This window comes from Myxocyprinus asiaticus, chromosome 3, assembly GCF_019703515.2.
Source record: "Myxocyprinus asiaticus isolate MX2 ecotype Aquarium Trade chromosome 3, UBuf_Myxa_2, whole genome shotgun sequence".
Classification (NCBI taxonomy): domain Eukaryota; kingdom Metazoa; phylum Chordata; class Actinopteri; order Cypriniformes; family Catostomidae; genus Myxocyprinus; species Myxocyprinus asiaticus.
The window spans coordinates 31051592-31073564 of record NC_059346.1 but is presented as its reverse complement, the minus strand read 5'-3'; the positions used below and the strand labels follow the sequence as shown (position 1 = coordinate 31073564).

The 21973-nt window shown below is 43.7% G+C and overlaps 1 protein-coding gene across 1 annotated transcript in view; it reads right to left on the bottom strand.

Moving 5' to 3' along the window:
• The window catches only part of ar (androgen receptor), a 134629-nt gene that overhangs the window by 5739 nt on the left and 106917 nt on the right, over positions 1 to 21973 (bottom strand). The window contains exons 4-7 of the mRNA XM_051660442.1: positions 8338 to 8616; positions 5633 to 5777; positions 4842 to 4972; positions 4010 to 4161 (exon numbers count right to left, since the gene is read on the bottom strand). Coding sequence (XP_051516402.1) covers positions 4010 to 4161; positions 4842 to 4972; positions 5633 to 5777; positions 8338 to 8616 — 707 coding nt within the window. The remainder of the gene's footprint in view (positions 1 to 4009; positions 4162 to 4841; positions 4973 to 5632; positions 5778 to 8337; positions 8617 to 21973) is intronic.

The following is a 21973-nucleotide window of genomic DNA, read 5'->3' as shown; positions in this document are numbered from 1 at the left end:
AGGTAGCAGCGTTTTCGTTCTTGACCAAGGTGAAGTGAATACCACTGAGGCGGGCACCTGGTGAACTGAATCGCGTAGCTGAGTCGGATGGTCCGGATCAGTCATCGCGATGGATTGGAAAGTGCAAGCCATGCGTCCAAGTTCCGCGCAAGGGGGACCAAGGGGACAACGTCTTCAGACGTGCAGATGGGGCCTCGCGGCGGGGCGGAGCCTGAGGTGCCACACCACGTCGTGGCCGTGCTGAGTCTAGGGACATCGAAGCACTTACCTGGCTCCTTGTGACCACCCCTGGAACAGCCTGGGACGGGGAGGAAGAGGCCTGTCCTTGTAACCCGTGGAGACTGCCACATCGGGTGTGACTCTGTGCCACAGCTGGGCGCTCAGGGGCGGAAAGACCACCGCTGGAGCACCAATCCTGCAAGAAAAAACCCGTGGACAGTAGTTGTGATGACGACCGTGCACACCGGGTATGTGACCCAGGGAGGAACGAAACCGCTCTTTTGCTGAACTGTTGGGTACCGCAGCCACTTGGGCATGTGGTGAAATCAAACAAAAAGGCAACAAAAGATTTTCCACCCGGCCCTCCACCGGGGGATGGAGTGGTCTTCTTACCAGCTCCAGGTGAGTGGGTTCCTTCGTCCCTGGGTCGCCCGTCTCAGGGGCGCTTTGACAACCTCCGTGGGTTCTTAGGCGCCGACTGTGAGACAGGTGGCGTCTGCTTCTGCGGTGGGCTCCACGCCGGGGCTGGGCCGAAGGGGCGGGCTGCGGCGGAGCCGGTGCAGTCACCACAGGGGGACGCCCTTGGCGACGAGCAGACGGGGTGTGGGATCTTGAGCCGCGCCTGGGCAGGATGTGCCGGATCGCCTCTGTCTGCTGCTTCACCGCCGAGAACTGCTGGGTAAAGTCCTCGATGGTGTCGTCGAATAGGCCAGCCTGGGAAATGGGGGCAGCAAGAAACGTGTCTTGTCAGCCTCACCCATCTCGACCAGGTTGAGCCAAAGGTGGCGCTCCTGGACCACTAGTGTTGCCATCGTCCGCCCGAGAGACCGCGCCATGACCTTCGTCGCTCTGAGAGCGAGGTTGGTCGCCGAGCACAGTTCCTGCATCAAATCTGGGGTGGAACTACCCTCGTGCAGTTCTTTCAATGCCTTGGATTGGTGGACCTGCAGGAGAGCCATGGCATGCAGGGCAGAGGCGGCTTGTCCAGCAGCACTGTAGGCTTTAGCCGTCAAGGACGACATGAGCCTACAGGGCTTGGACGGGAGCTTAGGGCGTCCACGCCAGGTGGTGGTGCTCTGCGGGCATAGGTGCACCGCGAGCGACTTATCCACCAGGGAATCGCCGTATAGCCCCTGGCCGCCCCACCATCGAGGGAAGTGAGAGCGGGGCAACTGTGGAATTGGGGCCGGGCAGTAAAAGGTGCCTCCCACGATTTCATCAGCTCCTTGTGCACTTCAGGGAAGAATGGCACTGGAGCAGGGCGTGGCTGCTTTGAGTGGCGCCGCGAGCCCAGGAACCAATCATCAAGCTGCGAGGGTTCAGGGGAGAGCGGAGGGTTCCACTCTAGCCCGACGCTCGAGGCCGCCCGGGAAAGCATGTCCGTCATTTCGGCATCGGCCTGTGATTGGGAAATCGTCCCGGGGAAAGCCCAGCTGAGGCTTCTGTGTCCGACTGGACAAGCCCGCTCTCCAATGCTGCGCTTGAGAGCTCATCATCTTCGCGGGCTCCGAACAAGAAGACAGACTCGCCACAAGACGAGCCAGCGAACTCATCCGGAAGCCCGACTGGGGCAGACGAGCGTGCTGGGGAATGGGAGGTCCGCGGGGGGATACCCGGCGAGGCGATCCCATTGGGGTCCCCAAATTGCCCCCAGTGCTTGCCACGCTGGCCTCATACCCGTAGGTAGAAGGACCGAAAGCAAGCCGTGACCGCAATGTTGCCATGGTCATGTTCTCGCAATGAGAACATGAACCATCCACAAACGCTGCCTCCATGTGGGTCGCGCCCAGGCATGAAAGACCGTGATCATGACCATCTGAAGTTGAGAGATAACGACCGCAACCAGGAATAACACACAATCGGAAAGGCATCTTTAAAAAGACGCATCTTTAAAAAGACGTTCCGTGTGTGCCGCTCTTTTAGAGAAATATATACTCTTTTAGAGGAAAAAAGCTCTTTCAGAAAATATATTCTCTTGTTTTCTGCCGAAGCGCCCAGGGGCGTTCTCTGCAGATCCAGCAGAGGTGAATGAACAGTAGAATTCAGCTCAATGAGCATGATCGTTCGGCTCCGAAGAGAAAATCTGAATGAGTGGTTGCATACCAGCTCCTTTTATACCCGTATATCCGGGGGAGTGGCATACAAATACCACTCGCCAATTTTCATTGGCCTTTTATCAAAGACCAGAGGTGTCTCGGGCTCCCAAGAGTGACCCCTAGTGTCACTACATCGACACAATGTCGAGTAAGTGACAGATAGGGAACTAGATGCAGCACAAAGAATGAAACATGCATTTTTGACAATTTGAAGTTATTTTTAACTTGACGTGGTGTTTAAAATATGCCTGTCCTGTGCGAGACGCTGAAAAAAAAGTGAGACGTGGTGCAAATGTCAAAGACATTTGTCCAGCATGTGTTTAAACAATTGGAAAACAGAACAGACATGCGCAAAAACACATTCGGTGTAAACGGCCCCTAACTCGTCCATTCACACGTGTCTGTGAGTGAAAGTGCGTGCGCGAAACAAGTTCAGTAAGCCTGTTTATTTTTTCATTAATTACAAACCCGGACCCGAACATGAAGTCCTACTTGAAAAACTGACCCAAACCCAGTCCGAAACCCTTCAGGTTCTCGGGTCCCATCGGGCCCGGATCGGAATGCAGACCTCTAGAAAGTATATCTGTAGTACAGCCTCATTGTTAACACCTAGGGCCAATATTACATGTAACACACTATAATTAGTAGGGATACCATAAAATATCGATATATCGATTACTGATCGGCATGTTATTTTAATTGCTATATTTTTAAGGGAAGTAATACATTAAAATTAGCCAACATTTAAATTAGAAGCTAATTTGCATGCTTTCCAATTTACTCAGTTGGCCTTTTTAACAGTCTAGCGTAATAGCATTGGGAGACCACAAGACATTTACTGAAGCCAGTCGTGGGAAGGAAAGGCACAGGTATCACACACACAAGCTGATGTGGCACAGCAGATGGCAGTCCAAAGTTGCAAAGGTTTTTGTACTTCTTTAAGAAAGAACAAAGTGACATTTGCAGGTTAGTGTATGAAACTGGTGTAACTAAGCAAACTGAACTGTTAGAAATGGCGATGCTTATTATGCAATTTCTCTGAATGTAGCATTCAATAGGTCTTTCATTAAAGTTGTTAAACCACAAAAAAACATACTTGTAACTGAAAATACATTGTGTATATGAAAGATATATATAAACAATATATCATCCACTGAAGGGTAGAGTAAATAATCTTTGTCCTTTGATAATGATTTGGGTTCGAATTTAATGGAAAACTATGCAAGTTGCACTTCGTGGCACTTCAGAATGTAACGTTTAGCGTTGGCGGTGTGTGTGTACCTTTGTAGAAAATAATTCTCACAAATTTTAAAACGCACCATGTCGACTGCCAGACGCATCCGGTGTGCGACCCCCATTAATTTACACTACCGCTCACACTTTACCAAAGTTGTGTTGAGAAATATGTTTGAAAAGAAAAAGACTATTGTGCAACGAGCAGCCCTATTTATATCTGAAAAAATCCCGATATACAGTATATCGATAATCATCTGGAAAATCTTCCGATTATCAATAGGTGAAAAAGGCATCGATCCCGAGACTAATAATCAGTGAGTGTGTGATGTATGGTATCTCTCTGTGTTTTAAGGTAAAGTAGATTTTCATAGATTTTAATGAATTAATTTTTTACTTCTGGTTCTGCATATGTATCTGTGCTCATGTGTGTGTGTCTGTGTGTGTGTGCTGTCACTAACTGGCTGCAGTGAGTCCATCAGTCGGGTCAGCTGCTGGAAGCGCACGCCACAGTTGGTCTTTCTGCCGTAGTTGATTAAACGATCAAGCTCATTTATGTAGGTAAGACGCAGCTCATCAAAATACTTTTGACTCTTCAGCCCCTCCACTGGAACTGCACAAATGAAAATACACATCAAAACATTCACTACCAATGCTAAAAATGTATGGGTGATTTATTACTCTGACAAGTGACTATATTTATACCATATTTTTTATGTAAATTCATCCTCATTGTATTCTATTTATTTTTATTTTAGCTTGTCCCTTTCTTTTATTTTCCCATTCAGTTCCTATATTTCTTCATTTATTTCTGTATCGTCTATTTCAGTATCATATGTACTATATACCCTTTGGCAGTACTGTAAAACGTACTTGTTTTCTGTGTTTGCTTGTATTTTGCCTTATTGATTTCACTGTAGTGTTTGTTAAGTGTTGTTTAAAGTGTTAATATCCAAAAGTAATATGGCAGAAAAAGCATGTCATGAACACACATTCAACTCTCTAAATGAATGCATTGCATACTATATACCTTTTATATTCTTTTTATATAAAACTAATAAAAATACTATGGATAAACCCTAACCCACACCCTGACCCTACCCCTATAGAAAACACTGTGCATTTTTATAATAAATGTTGTTGTTTTTTTACTATATTTATGAATCATTTTCCAATTTAGCACGTCCCTGAATATCCCCAAAGAGAGCTTGGTCAGATTTAGCACACTTATTGGGACAAAATTGTCCCCTAACTATACATATACTATATGTACACACACTCAAGGACACTTACTGATGCTGAAAAGCAGGAGCGCCTTCATGCAGAGAAACTCTTCCTGTGTAACCTGCAGCAGCACAAACTCCTGCGAGAGGTGCTTCATCTGAACGCAGTGCTCGTACATGCTGGAGATATGCATCCTATGACTGACAGATAGGGGGCAGATTAATAGACCGAAAGAGACAGAAAGAAAGAGGCATACAAAGAAACATCTAACCATTTCTGACGGCTCGCATATAGGCGAATTACCATTAAAGATTACCGACTAATGCGACCACATCTTCATATGACTTCACATCTCCCACTATATGAAATAGATTTATCAAGCCTAAAACACAATTTCTGTCAGCAGTATTGGTATGGGCTAAGGACGAGATGCATTTAGGAAGGAAATCTTCTATTTCAGATATTGGTGGAAAAGGCCTTTGAGTGCATGTGAGCCCCCCCAAAAATCCAATCTCTCATGGGATTGTGTTTGTGACAAAGATCCTCCACACTGTAATAAGCCAGCAGTAAATTATAAATGAATCTGGGAAGCATCCAGGGCTAGACTGTTATTGTGTGCATGAAGTGCAAGATATGTACCTGCCTGAGAGAGAGAGAGAGAGAGAGAGAGAGAGAGAGAGAGATGGAATAAGGTAGAGAGAGGGCTACTGAGGAGTCATGAAAGAAAAATGAGTGTGAGGAAAGATGGATTAATACATTTACAAAACGAACAAATGGACAGAAGTAGAAAATAGAACAAATGATAGAGAGGCAACAATGTAGAACATGTGTGGCTGGTGAACAGAGTGAATGACACTGACTCATTGAAGACCAGGTCTGGGGCGAAGTACAGCATCCGTGCATTGGCGTTCTTGTAGGACCTCCAGCCCAGAGCAAAGACCATCACTCCCATCCAGGTGTGCTGGATCACTGTCATCTGATCGTCCACATGCAGATTACGGAAACCTGAGAGACAGGGAGAGGGGGGAGAGATATTTGTGGTTGTGTGTTTGCTGCCTATATATTACAGTTTGTCAGCTGCCTGGGTGCTATTTTTCAGACACGGTTAATTTACAACTCTATTTCAGCTGTGCCAACTCAAGCCATGAATCAGACTTAGATTTGCTTCAAGAAAAGATGCATGTAAATTCAAACTAAGGTTTTACAGTACAGACCTTAGGAAAGAAAAAACTCACAACTTAGATCTTTCAACACCTTAATTGTCTCTCCTAGAAAGCAATGAGATTAAATGGAGGCCAAATCGAGAATCCTGTTTTTCAGATTTTCTATAAAAATATAGACTCACGTGTCTCCTCTAGCGTTTAGAAGTTTTTTATAGTTTGTTCTTCCAAAACAAATGATCTGAGCTATGCTATCCACATTACTTATAAAGCTCCACATGATTCGCATCAGCATTGTTGAATAAATTGAACTCGAAGGGTTGCTCACTGGGTGCTTAAGAACAAAAGCATCAAGGCATGACATTTAAATCTGAAGTATGTAACTTTTTCAGAGATAAAAGATGTTCTCCTATCTCAGCTAAATATGCAGAGACAACTAAATGTAAGTCATTCATAGGTTAATTTACTCAAACTGTAAACTCTGTGTAGCTGTAAAACTTCCTGTGTTTGTTTAGAGCGACCCGCATAGACCCGCCCCAACAAAGTTACTCAACTGATGGCGTGATTTGGGGGTGGAAGTATCTGACTGTTTGAACATGTGAAGGTGAGGTGCATATTCGGAAAGCTGTTTTGAAAACATTGTTTATTTTTGCTATTCCGTTCAGTGGTGCTACTGTCGCAGAAATTACATACTTCAGCTTTAATACATTATAGATATTACAGTATGATTTTCTATAAAGCTGCTTGGAAACTATGTGTATTGTGAAAAGTCTTTAACAAATAAAAAAGACTTGACTATGGAGTGAAGCTTCAGCATTGCCCCTGTCCCCAACTTGTGCTTCTGCCATTCGTTGTAATGCAAATTCAACTTTCACCCCATTGCCGCTGACCTCCCAAAGTGGCAGCTAATGATTAATGAACAATTCAGATCATGTATCATTATATAGGCAGTGCCAGTGCTAAAGTTAAAACAAGCCGTTCTCTGCAGCACTTTTTATGCTCAAAATGCCGTTTGATGATGCCGTTGCCCCGACTTGAGTCATGTGGAAGCCCCTTTACTGCATGTCAACAATTGTTTAATATGCTTTTATTACTATTTCACCTAAGGAATTTTAGGACAAGCATAACAGTAAACTAACTGAAAAAATAATTCCCCTGAGGTATGAGAGAGCAACTCCAGAGCAATAAAATTTCCTCAGAGATTTTCTGGAACTTGCTTGATCCAAGCAAAATGGAGCCCAGCCCTGTGGAACACAGGCAAGAATAACCATTGATTGATCTCACTTTCTTCAGAAAGATATTCATCATTGGCTTCGTGCCGACGAAAATTCCAGACCTTACAGTTTTATTAATGCTATCAAAAACAGGATATCGGAGAAGCACAACCAATCACATCAATCTAATTCTATCAACCAATGAAATGCTGTCATGCTATCAAAACAATTGTTCTTTATGACACGCTAGCTCACTCCTCTTAAATAAATACCATGATATAAGAGTTCGCCACCAAACACTGCAAATAACTGTCTGAGTGAGGAGTGATAGAATTTGATGTCCTTAAATTACCTGACCCATTTTTGGTCCTTTTCACTTCATACTATAAGTTTGGATTTTTTGAGTCTTTTCTTTTGTTTTTATTCAAGTGTTACATAATGTGAAGCTGTTTTTGCACTATTGCCAGACTTACTATAAATTTATTATATAAAACGTTTTTTTTTTTTTTTTTTTTTTTTTGTGGTGTGCATCTATCAAATTCAAAATATCTTAATCGAATGAGATGAAGCACCTTTCAGTTGTAAAGTATTTAATTCAATGGAATGTCCAAAAATAGGTATTAACAAGAGCTGTCAATCAATTACAATTTTTAATCAAATTAATTACATGACATGATTAATTAATTGAATGAATCAAAATTAATCATCCTATATTTTTTTTTTTTTTGCTGAGAAATAGAAATGACGGATCAAGAATATGTTTAGTAGCGCACCCTCTGCTGACTCATAAAACAATGTTGGTAATTCAAGCTTGAATTACTTTGATGGTCGTAAAATACGTTTTTTTAGCATGTTACTTTTTGTATAATTAATCACACTAAATAAACAGGTTTAATCACCACTCTTAGTATTAACGCATGGTTATTAAAATATAAAACATTTTTCTGTAGAATTTGATGGTCAAAATATTGATTGGAAAATGTTTGGTCAAAAGTCATGCTTTATTTATGCTGATGCCTTTCATCTGTTGGCATAATACACAATATAGCACGGTCCCTCATAACTTATTGATTAAATATACCATTAACGTGATATAAAGCTACTCAAACAGTGATATAAAATTAGGGTCATACCGCCCACCACCACAACTGACTGTCTGATATGGGAGTGAAAGAATTTGATGTAAATTACCTGGAAGTCCTTTGGCCCATTTCACTACTTTGACGAGTTGCCTCTCTCCCAGCTCATTAAGGCTGGTGAGGAGAGCAGCCGCAGAGTCCGGCTGAGCGTGATCGTGGCCGGCGTTCACCACCTCAGGCTCGATGGCCTCCAGGATGTTGAGGAAGATCAGTTGAGAGTGGAACATCAGGCTCGGCTTGGGGGAAAGGTGATGAATTGTCTCCACCGGGCCCTGAATGGCACCAACCTCCTCTGAACCTTTCATCTGTCCGATCTTCCTCAGCTTACGGGCTGGGGCACAGAATAAAATCAATATAATACAACAGTGTAGGAATATTGCTCTGTACATTCAACCTGCACACACACACACACACACACACACAAAAAAAACATATTCACAGTTCAGTGAATAGTAACTGAGGCGTACATACAGTATACTGCCTAAAATCTACTTTTTTTGTTGAATAGAGGAAAGTAATTCAGATTTGGAACAATATGAGGGTGAATAACTGATGACAGAATTTTCATTCTTTGGGAACTATCTGCTTAATCTCTACCACATCTTTATTTTATCAAGCACATACAGTATTACTTTGTATAACTAATGAAGCCTGCTGGTCTCTCAACAATGAGTTTGACATGATCTTATTTCGGCACTTGGATTTCTCTGTTATACAACTGAGAATAAAGACCTGCACTGCGACGGGGAGTCTCTCTGCCACATTATCTCCTGCCATTCAGAACAAAGAAAGATTACTACTCGCAAAACACACCTGAAACAATGTGCTTCTCCCTCGGCTGCCACTATTATACGGGACGTGATTGGATTAGTGTAACTGCATTGATGTATTTCAGTAATGTAGAGTAGAACTACAGTACAGTCATTCAAGAATGCAGTGATGTGTGGATGTGCATTCTTTCACCTGCAAACTCCCGTCTTCCTATCTCTCTCTCTCTTTCTCTCTCTCTCTCTCTGTTTCTCTTTCTTTCTCTAACTTCTCTCTTTACTACAGTATGCACAACAGAATGAAGCCATTCAGAGGATGCCTCTAAAGTGAATAAAGTGAGGATATATAAAGTATGTGTGTTCATGTGTTTGAATTAGTTGGTACTAAAAGTGGGGAGGAAAAATGATATTTCAAAGTATTGCAATATTTTACCTCACAATACTGTGTCGATAATTTAATGCTAGGAATCAATATTTTTAGTTATATTTTTCGACATTTATATTGTTGGGAAAAGAAGAGATTGACCACCACAAGTGTGTGACTTTACGTCACTAACTGCAAACAGTGTTGCCAGATCTTGCAAGAGACACATGGTCTGGAAAAACAATCCCAAAATATGTGACTTGACTCACCAAAACAAATAAAAAAAGCAACGAGAGGAAAAATACACAGCGTACACACACATACACATGTGCACTGGGCAAAGTCACTTGGAATCAAATAATAAACTTTTAAAAATCTTTTAAATTCGCTGCCCTGCATTAGCATAACCACGGAGGTGAACTCTGAATTATTTGCATATAGCGCAGGTATTGAAGATCTGATTTATATCAGTTTGGCAGAGACACATTGATGTTGCCAAGTGCAAATGGAATGTGCTTACATTTGAAGTCAGACGTTTACATACACTTAGGTTGAAGTCATTAAAACTCATTTTTTAACCACTCCACAGATTTCATATTAGCAAACTATAGTTTACAGACAGATTGTTTCACTTTTAATTGACTATATCACAATTCTAGACGGTCAGAAGTTTACATAAGTTAAGTTAACTGTGCCTTTAAGCAGCTTGGAAAATTCCTGAAAATGATGTCATGTCTTTAGGCAATTAGCCAATTAGTATCTGATTGGCTAATTGGAGTCAATTTGTGGTGGATGTATTTTAAGGCCTACCTTCAAACTCAGTGCCTCTGCTTGACATCATGGTAAAAGCAAAAGAAATCAGCCAAGACCTCTGAAAAAAAAAAAAAAAAAAAAAAAAACTGTGGACCTCCAGAAGTCTGGTTCATCCTTGGGAGCAATTTCCAAATTCCTGAAGGTACCACGTTCATCTTTACAAACAATAGTACGCAAGCATAAACACCATGGGACCACGCAGCCATCATACTGCTCAGGAAGGAGATGCATTCTGTCTCCTAGAGATGAACGTAGTTTGGTGCGAAAAGTGCAAATCATTCCCAGAACAACCAGCAACCTGATTACCAGTTATGTGCTTTAGCCCACTACGCCACCACCACTCACATAACCTATATCCACATAACCTGAAAGGCTGCTCAGCAAGGAAGAAGCCACGGCTCCAAAACCACCATAAAAAAGTCAGACTACAGTTTGCAAGTGCACATGGGGACATAGATCTTACTTTTTGGAGAAATGTCCTCTGGTCTGATGAAACAAAAATTGAACTGTTTGGCCATAACGACCATCGTTAAGTTTGGAGGAAAAAGGGTGAGGCTTGCAAGCCGAAGAACACCATCCCAACCGTGAAGCATGGGGGTGTCAGCATCATGTTGTGGGGGGTGCTTTGCTGCAGGAGGGACTGGTGCATTTAAAAAAAAAGATGGCATCATGAGGAAGGAAAATTATGTGGATATACTGAAGCAACATCTTGAGACATCAGCCAGGAATGGGTCTTCCGAATGGACAATGACCCCAAGCATACCTGCAAAGGTGTGGCAAAATTGCTTAAGGACAACAAACTCAAGGTACTGGAGTGGCCATCACAAAGCCATGACCTTAATCCGATAGAACATTTTAGGGCAGAATTGAAAATGCATGTGCTAGCAAGGAGTCCTACAAACCTGATTTAGTTACACCAGTTCTGTCTGGAGGAATGGGCCAAAATTCCAGCAACTTATTGTGAGAAGCTTGTGGAAGGCTACCCATAATGTTTTGACCCAAGTTAAACAATTTAAAGGCAATGCTACCAAATACTAACAAAGTGTATGTAAACTTCTGAGCCATTGGGAATGTGATGAAATAAATAAAAGCTGAAATAAATCATTCTCTACTATTATTCTGACATTTCACATTCTTAAAATAAAGTAGTGATCCTTACTGACATAAGACAAGGAATGTTTTCTATGTATTAAATGTCAGGAATTGTGAAAAATGAGTTTAAATGTATTTGGCTAAGGTGTATGTAAACTTCTGACTTCAACTGTATTCAATTGGATAGCAATCCGAACAGTAAAAACACATGAAGTGACCAAGTGTAAATACCTCCATAAACTTGTTTCATTTGTAAGCATGTTTGAACAGATCATCTGTACAGCTAGACTGCAAGGGTTCTTGTGTAGTGATAAACATGCTTGAACCAAGGTACACTATTCCCTCACATTATTTTTATTTATTTTTTTTACTGACATTAATGTGCCATTGCTCTACACTACTTCTGTGGCAAGAAGCTAGCACAGGAAGATCTATAAAGCAAAATATTCAGTGCTTGTTGCACAAAGCATTCAGAATGAAGATGAGAAAGAGTAAAACAGCACAATATATCAGAGCTTTGAATCGCAATACACTAAATATAAAGAATCACAATATTTTTGCCACCCAGATATCAATATAATGTCGGAACACCAGTTCCCTGTTAATTCCTAAACCTAGCTGGTACTGTAACTCACTGTTTAGCTTGTGCGCCATTGATTGCCAGTGGTTTCATTACGGTGGTATCCACTCTGAATTATAAATCAGAGATGCTCATTATTCAATGGGCAGCTTTAGGGAGAGGAATGAAAGACTATATTGGTTGAGATGATTTATAACTCAGAGACTTTAATGGCGCATTATGAATGCTGATCCCAGACACACACGCACAAAAAACATCTCTATGAAGAAAACCCTTGCATCATCTGTGAGGCCACTCATTTAAATACCTAAAAAGCTCTCCCTTGCTGACTAACAGGACATACTCAAATGAAAATATAACCGTTGTGGTAAATAAAACAAAAGAGGCTCCTGCAAACTACTGCCTCCTGCACCTAGATTGCCAAGCTTGCTAGTGTCCAGAACAGCCACTATGGAGTAACGATGCGACGCTGTGTTTTCTTTGAGTTTGCTTCAAAATCAAATGGACTGTAGACAGACTAAACCCCTAACGGTGCTGAAAGAAAAAACTGTTTAATGCCGCTTAAGCTGGTTTGCTGATCTTAGATGCTTAAAGATTGTCTAGCTGGTCTCCCAGGCTGACCAAAGTGGTATTCAGCTGGTTTAGCTGGTCGATCAGTTGGTCTCTCAGCCTCACCAGCTGACAGGTGCCCAAAACCATTCTAAAACAAGCAAACCAGGCCAGGCTGTGAAACCAGTTAAGACCAGCAAATGAACCTAGACTGGTTTAACCCTTTAAGTTCTGAAGGTGTTTTTTTTTTTTTTTTAAAGATTTCCTGTTTCAGTAGCATGCCTAAAATTAAAGGCTTATAACTCTACAAAAAAACCAAAGGGGGCCAATTGTTTGATATCATTTTAAAGAAAACTTTTCAATTGTTTAATGATATAGATTATGATAAATTATGAGTCTCTCAGCCTAAGAAACTGCTGAAAAATCACAAAAATGTATGAGCCAAACATTTCCTTTATTTCTTGTTTTTCTCATTTTACATTATATATCTTAGGCTGTAAATAAGGTAGCTCAGAAAAACTGCTTTTGTTTTGTTCCCAATCATATCACCTGTAACAGAGTAAAATGTTGTGTTGATACGACAAACCAATCAAAATCTATAGCATTACAAAAATAATTTCTCCTAGTGTCCAAAAGCCTCTCCAAACAAATAAAACATAATAATTGCACATAAAAACTAATTAAACATGCAAAAACAACAATGATTAAGGTATGCTCTCACTCCAAAGCATGCAGGCATGTGTAAGGAGATCTCATTGAGTTCCATTCTGTGTCATTTGAGCCTTCATTAAATCTGTGGCATGTATTTGGTGCCATCTCCTGGTGGCCATATAATTGAGTTTAGTGTTTTAGCATTCCATGACGTTGGACAATGTACTACATCATTCCCGATTAAGTCATCTGGTCCAGAAGAGTTAACATGTTTTAGCCAGATCTATGCATCCGATTATGTTGTGTGTGGACTCATTTAATGGGAATTCCCTCCTCTAAGTAATAGTATACATGAGACATTTTATTTTCTGTTTATTTTTTTGTGAAGTTATAAGCAAAAACACAGCTTATAAGCAACATCTGTTTACATGTAACATGTATGTCAAAGACATGTACTTAGCTATTACGCACTATAATTTTGTATGTGAGTAAAACAAATAGGCCATTTGAGAATAAAATGTACCATGCAAAATTATTAATAAATTATCAAAATGGAACACTTCTTATTTGTCTGCAAATTTCAAATGCATTGGAAAGTACAGCTTCTAATAGGGATGTGCCCGGAGCTGAATACCTTATTCGGAAAGGCACAAATATTGACTTCAAAACGAATAACGGATTCATCCGAATAATAGAAAAAATATTCGTTTGACTGATTATCCAAGAAGCACAAGGATAAAGCGACATTTTAAATAAACATCCAAAATTACAACAAATTTATGAATCTGTGCAGCCAATATTTCTAAAGTGTAGGGAATGGAGAACACAGGAAAGCAGGTTTTTCCAGGCTCAGGTAGGACTTTTAATCAGCCACTTCAATGCTTTACAACTTCACAAATTTGTCAGATTCACAAGCACGTAGACTTAAACTCATTCGCTTCACAGGCACTAGTAACTTAAACACATCAGCTTCACAAACATAACAGATTAAACGTAGCAGCTTCAGGAGCACCATGGCCTTCCTTGTGCCAGTCTCTCTCACTCTCTGCTGGTGGTGTGGCTGAATATATGCCGCTCTCCCCATGCTCACTGGAATTAGAGACAGGTGTTACACATAATCTAGCTCAGGTGCAAGTGCCCTTACCGCTTTCTCTCTCATGGACAGATGCTCAACCACGCCCCCACTCCCACATGTCCCCACCGCCCGACTCAGGCCAGGGAGATGTCTGGCCTGTCTACCACTCCCCCCCCCATTTCTGGAAAGGAAGTCGGCGACAGCCATCCGCACTCCTGGTCTGTGGACCACCTTGAACTTAAATGTCTGAAGAGCCATATACCAACGGTTGATCCGCGCTTTGGTATCCTTCATGCGGTGGAGCCATTGGAGTGGGGCGTGATCCGAGCAGAGGGTGAAGGCCCACCCCAACTGGTAGTACTGGAGAGTGAGGACCGCCCACTTGATGGCGAGACACTCCTTCTCTATGGTGCTGTACTTAGTTTCCCTCAGCAAGAGCTTGCGTCTAATATAGCCAGCCCCAGGTACTGTCTCACCTTCTTTTTGGTCTTGGGCCTCGGGCTGGTCGCAAAATTGTGTCAAGGGGATCTGCCAATAACCCTTTGTCAAATCCAGTGTTGAATAAAATCGAGCAGTGCCCAACCAATCGAGCAACTCATCAACACAAGGCATTGGGTATGCGTCAAATTTAGACACCGTGCTGACTTTTCTATAATTCACACAGAACCGTACAGACCCGTCGCTCTTAGGAACTAGAACAACCAGGCTGGACCAATCACTGTGGGATTCCTCTATTACCCCCATATTGAGCATTGCATCCAGTTCTTCCAGGACAATTTTCTTCTTGTGCTCGGGCAATCGGTAGGGACGGCTATATTCCACCACCCCCAGCTCGGTCTCGATGTGGTGCTGTATGAGGTTCGTACGACCTGGTAGAGGGGAAAACACGTCTACAAACTCCTTTTGCAACTTGGCAAACTCTGCGAGTTGATCCGGTGAGAGGTGGTCTCCGCAAGTGACCGGGGTGAAATGACTGTGTTTTGTATTCACCTCTGGCCCGAGCTCTGCCCTCTCCGGAACTACCGTAGCCAATGTCACAGGAACCACCTCCCTCCACAATTTCAGGAGGTTGAGGTGATATATTTGACATGCGCCCCCTCAATCGGTTCGCTTTACCTCATAATCGAGATCCCCCACTCGTCATGTGACCTCAAAGGGTCCTTGCCACTTGGTGAGTAATTTGTTGCTCGATGTGGGAAGTAATACAAGTACCTTATCTCCTGGTGCAAATTCCTGCAGTCGAGTTCCCCTGTCATACAGTCGGCTCTGTAGTTCTTGAGCTTGGAGCAAATTCTCCTGTGTTAGTTACCCCAAAGTGTGGAGTTTTTCTCTAAGATCAACACCGTATTGAATTTCATTCTTACTGTTTGAAGGTCCCTCCTCTCAAGCTTCGCGCATCACATCAAGCACACTGCGCGGGTGCTGCCCATATAGCAGCTCGAATGGGGAAAATCCCATGGAGGCTTGCGGGACCTCTCGTACTGCGAATAACGGGATCGAGCTATTTGTCCCAATTTCTAGCATCCTCGTGCACGAACTTACGAATCATATTTTTATGGTTTTATTAAATCGCTCCACCAGGCCATCTGTTTGTGGATGGTAAACACTGGTGCAGATTGATTTAATGCCCAATAATTCGTAAAGCTCGCGTAGTGTTCGTGACATAAAGGTTGTGCCCTGATCGGTGAGGATTTCTTTCGGAATCCCCACCAGGGAGATTATTTTGAAGAGTGCCTCCACAAAACACTGCATGCTGAGATGTTGTGCAGAGGCACTGCTTCCGGATATCACACTGCATAGTCCACTAGGACCAATACAAAGCGATGTCCGCATGCTGACCGCTCTAATGGCCCAACGAGGTCCATTCCAATTCTCTCAAAGGGGACCTCGTTCAGCAGAAGAGGGCGCAATTGTGCTTTTGGGGTGGCTGTTGGATTCACCAGCTGGCATTCGCGGCATGTCACACACCACTTGTGGACATCGCTGCCAATGCCCGGCCAATAAAAAGTGCTATTAGGCGGTTCAGTGTTTTTCTTTCCCCAGATGACCCGCCATGGGATTATAATGAGCCGCCTGGAACACCATTTCCCAACGGCTCCATGGTATTAAGAGCTGGGCTGTATCTTCTTTGTTTGAGCATCCTGTGTCACTCTATACAACCGCTCATTTATAATTGCAAAATAAGTATATGAAAGGGCGACACCCGGCTGGAGTTTTTGACCATCGATCACTCTCACTTGGTCAAAGGCGTGCTTGAGGGTTTCATCTCGCCACTGCTCCAAAGGGAAATCCCCTTCGGGAAATCCCCCGAGGACGGGAGGGGCTGCAGCCTCCCCCCCCCCCCCAAGTCATCCTGACGTGAAGCAGACAAAGATGGCCCTGGCTCCACCTGCCCTGCCAGAGCATCGCACATCTCACATCTCATTGCTTTAGTGCAGGACCCATCCGTGCATATTCCCTTTCATACATTTCTAAATTCAGGCCAATTAGTCCCCAGAATCAGCGGATGGGTGATGCGGGAACTAACCATGGCCTCCACTCTTTGTTTTGTTCCCCGAAATTTAATAACAAGGGTCACCACAGTGTAGTTGTGAATATCCCCATGCACACACTTCACCCTCACCGTTTTAGCTGTGCCCAAAGCCTCGTGTTGAACCAAGTGTTGGTGGATAGTGGTTTGATTACAACCTGTGTCCACCAATGCTTGGTGAGTAACCCCCTTGTCACTTACCGGTATCCGGTATGCTCCGGCCCGATCGGGGAAGCCTGCAGAGTGTCGGGGATCCGGACCACCGTTCCCAGCTCCATCACAGGGCATTGATCCCGGAAGTGTCCCGGATCCCTGCAACTCCAGCAGACAGGTCCAGGAGCCACGCCCGCACCTGCGTTGGTGGACACTTCCACCTGAGGGGGAGAGCAGCGGGGCACTGTCACTGCTGTGGGTGATGCAACACTCCGCGTGCGGGGAACTGACTTTGGTGGCAGGACTCCTCATCTCCGCGGGCAAGAACGGGCTCTGGGGAGAGAGCAGAGTGAGAGAGAAGAGGGGAGGGGGAAGAGAACGGGGAAAACACAGGGAGAAGGGAAAGAGAGAGTGGGAGGGAGGGCTCTTCAGCATGCTGGTATGCCGCCATATGGTCCTCCACCAATCGAACAGCCTCCTCCAGCGACGCTGGGCAGTGGCACTGGACCCATTCCGCCATTCCTTGCGGTAGCCAATGGACGAGCTGCTCCAATACCACCTGGTCGATTATTCCCTCGATGTCGCAATCCTCCGCCAGCAGCAATCTCCGGCTGTTGGGTGAAGGCAAACGGGCAGCCGGTCATCTCCAACTTCATCGTCCGGAAAAGCTGACAATGCTGCTCCGGACTGCAGCTAACCCGCTGCAGGATGGTCTTCTTCAGGTCCTCACAAGTCAGGAGGTTTGCCGCCGGCAGTTGTTGTGCTGCGAGCTGGGCTTCCCTGGACAGCAATGGGAGGAGCCTGGCTGCCCACTGATCACACGGCCAGCTCCATATCTCAGCGGTCTGCTCGAATAAGTCGAGGAAGGCTTCCGGGTCGTCATCGGCCCCCATCTTCAGAAGCGTGGGCGGGGGCATGGGGCTGTGGTTTTCTGTGGAGGCAGCCGGGGCTCTCTCCTGGCTGAGAAGGCTCCGGATCGCATGCCGGTCCTCTGCTTGAGCCCGAAGGATCTCGAAGAACCGGCGATCTTGATCTTGCCGGAGTTCAAGCAGGGATTGTTGGTGGGACTGGTGTAAGCCAGCGAGGGATTTGAGGATCTCTGCCAACTGGGAGGACTCCATGGTGCGTACTTCAAGATCCCGGGTTTCGGCACCAGTGTAACAGCTCACAAACAGAAGGGAAGGAGAACACAGGGAAGCAGGTTTTTCCAGACTCGTCAGATTCACAGGCACGTAGACTTAAACTCATTCGCTTCACAGGCACTCGTAACTTAAACACATTAGCTTCACAAACATAACAGATTAAATGTAGCAGCTTCAGGAGCACCATGGCCTTCCTTGTGCCAGACTCTCTCACTCTCTGCTGGTGGTGTGGCTGCTTATATGCCACTCTCCCCATGCTCACTGGAATTAGAGACAGATTAGTTACACATAATCTAGCTCAGGTGCAAGCACCCTTACCGCTTTCTCTCTCTCCAGACAGACGCTCAACCACGCCCCCACTGCCACACTTATGTATGAAAATGCGCACGGTGTGATTTCAGATAGGATGACTGCAGTCTCGACTCCGTTTGCGGTTAATTGTGCATGTCTGGAGCTTATCAAGTGTAACAATGATTAAGATATGACATCATATACGTTCCACTTCTTGAAATGTCTATGTTAATGTATCTCATGATTCACACGTAATGATACCCATGTATTTCATGTATAGCCTAAACCTGAGCATGATGTTAAATTCCTGACCTGAAGAGATGATTTCACATTGGAGCTCGTCTATTCGTCTTTTAAAGTGGACTACATTTATATCCACACCAGTGAAAGTTATTTTTTGGTTAGGACTTTATTCTGAAAATATTTAAAATGCTCCATAAAGGTTTAAATGATCCATAGAGTACTCATCTATTCGGAATATTCCTGCTCATGTAAAATGAATAAACTAAAACATGCTTTTCTTCTTCTTCTTTAAACTGTGATAAATTTGAGAATGTTTAGTGTTCTTGAGCTCTGTAAAGGAGATATATAGATTTTACATTATTATTATTATTATTATTATTATTATTATTATTTAACTAAATAATGGCGTCCTATCGTAAAAATTCCTGATAGACTTATGGAACTTTCACCTGTTTGTAGGCTATATCAATTTATTTTAATTTATTTTAATGTCTGAATTTGCATTTAATATTCACTGCAGCATGTGTACTTGACATTTCACATTTTGCTTGACATCTCCTGCCTCCAGAGTAATATTATACATTATACGATAATACTGTTTCAGCAGATATTAATATCAGAAATACCAGGAGAAACCACATTTAACATATTCCACAGTTAATGTAGCCTACAAATTCAGCTACTTCTGGTAAGTAAAAAATAATAAAAGAATAATTTAACTAAACAATACATGTAGCCTACAATAATAATAATAATAATTATTATTATTATTAGGCTATTATTATGAAAAGGCAATTACAAGGCAAGTATATAAATGTAAGAATAACATTTAAAAAAGGGTGTTTCATCCAGTTTTTATCCAAATACAGAGACAGATACAGATAATTTTGTCATATGAAAAGATACAGATAATGGCTTCGCTGCACACCCCTAGCTTCTAAGCTTTAAAATGATACCTATTTTGTGTTGGTCAAGACTTTATTAATATTTAGATAATAATTTTTTCTCTGCGGGCCAATCCGAGCTTAAAGGGTTAAGATGTTGCTGTTTTTTTCAGGAAAGGAAGTCCTATAATTGCATATATTCTGTAAAGTTAACTTTTAGTATGGACAGTATGGACATTAAAGTATGGACAGCAGCAAGTACACAAAAGTTGCATTTTTAACAAGCATACTTTAATATCCATGATACAGCCCAGTGTACTCAAGTCTGCCCATGAGATTAGTGGCATGATCACGTTATCTCTTAGGTAAAATTGTGGCTCTACTGAACAATAAAACACAAAACTTAAAGACATGTGAAGTCATCCAATGGTGTTTCTCAAACATGCAAATGTCTGAGTAAATGGCTTTGCTGACAAATCTTCTCAGACTTGAAGCAGGAACCGGAGGATCGAGACGAATGTGTTAAAACTTCAGAGGTGAGTGAGAAGCCAGCACTCAATAGCAAATGATGCAAAAGTGAACAGTTTACTGTTATTTGAGAAAAAAAAAAAAAAAAATGTCAGACTTTTGGAGGTTTGGAATTCTGGGCTCCATTCAGAACCTGTAAAAAGTTTTGACTGATGTGAACTTTAAGCCATAATGTGGATTGTGCATACTTTCAGACTTACACTTGCAAAAAAAAAAAAAAAAAAGGTTTAGGACTTTTCGATGACAAGTAACTGGGTGCCACAAGTTTTTAGTCTTAAAAATGATTTAAGTGTAAGCATGAACTGACAGATGAGAATAGGAGAGAATGAACTAACAATTAAATTAACTTTTGGTAATAAACAAAAAGTTTTTCTATGTACTACCTGAGTGGTGATTAGGTATAAATTCAGTTTCCTATCTGTCACTCACTCGACGTTGGTGTCGATGTAGTGACACTAGGGGTCACTCTTGGGAGCCCGAGACATCTCTGGTCTTTGATAAAAGGCCAATGAAAATTGGCGAGTGGTATTTGCATGCCACTCCCCCGGACATACGGGTATAAAAGGAGCTGGTATGCAAACACTCATTCAGATTTTCTCTTCGGAGCTGAACGGTCATGCTCATTGAGCTTAATAGCACTGTTCATTCACCTCTGCTGGATCTGACAGCGCATTTCAGCGGCTTCTCCCTCCTCTGCACTGGTGCACTGCAGAGAACGCCCCTGGGCGCTTCGGCAGAAAAACTAGAGAGTATATTTTCTGAAAGAGCATTTTTCCCCTCTAAAAGTGTATATTTCTCTAAAAGAGCGCACACACGGAACGTCTTTTTAAAGACGCGTCTTTCTAAAGATACCTTTCCGATCGTGTGTTATTCCTGGTTGCGGTCATTTTCTCTCAACTTCGGATGGTCATGATCGCTGTCTTTCGTGTCTGGGCGCGACCCACACGGAGGCAGCGTTTATGAATGGTTCATGTTCTCACTGCGAGAACATGACCATGGCAACATTGCGCTCGCGGCTTGCTTTCGTAAGAAACAGTTCAGCAAAAGAGCGGCTTCCTTCCTCCCTGGGTCACATACCCGGTGTGTACGGTCGTCACCACGACTACCGTCCACGGGCTTTTTCTTGCAGGATTGGCGCTCCAGCAGTGCCCTTTCCGCCCCTGAGCGCCCAGCTGTGGCACACAGCTGCCCCTGATGTGGCAGCCTCCACGGGTTACGAGGACAGGCCTCTTCCTCCCCCGTCTCAGGCTGTTCCGGGGGTGGTCACAAGGAGCCAGGTAAGTGCTTCGATGTCCCTAGTCTTAGCACGGCCACGACATGCTGTGGCACCTCGTGCTCCGCCCCGCCGCGAGGCCCCACCTGCCGGTACATCTGACGACGTTGTCCCCTTGGTCCTCCTCATGCGGAATTTGGACGCGTGGCTTGTGCTTTCCAATCCGTCGCGGTGGCTGGTCCGGACCGTCCAACTCGGCTACGCAATTCAGTCCGCCAGGCGCCCGCCCAGGTTCAGCGGTATTCACTTCACCTTGGTCAAGGGCGAAAACGCTGTCACCCTGCGCACAGAGATCGCTACCCTCCTACGGAAGGACACGATAGAACCTGACCCTCCAGCCGAGATGAAGAAAGGGTTTTACAGCCCCTACTTCATCGTACCGAAAAAAGGCGGTGGGTTGCGGCCAATCTTGGACCTGCGAGTACTGAACCGGGATTTACACAGTCTCCTGTTCAAGATGCTGATGCAAAGACGCATTCTGGCAACAAGATTGGTTCACGGCGGTAGACCTGAAGGATGCGTACTTTCACATCTCGATCCTTTCTCGACACAGACCCTTCCTGTGGTTCGCGTTCGATGGTCAGGCGTATCAGTACAAAGTCCTCCCTTTCGGCTAGTCCCTGTCTCCTCGCGTCTTTACGAAGACTGCAGAGGCTGCCCTTGCCCCGTTAAGGTAGGTGGGCATTCTCATTCTCAACTATCTCGACGACTGGCTAATCCTAGCTCACTCTCGAGACGTGTTATGCGCATACA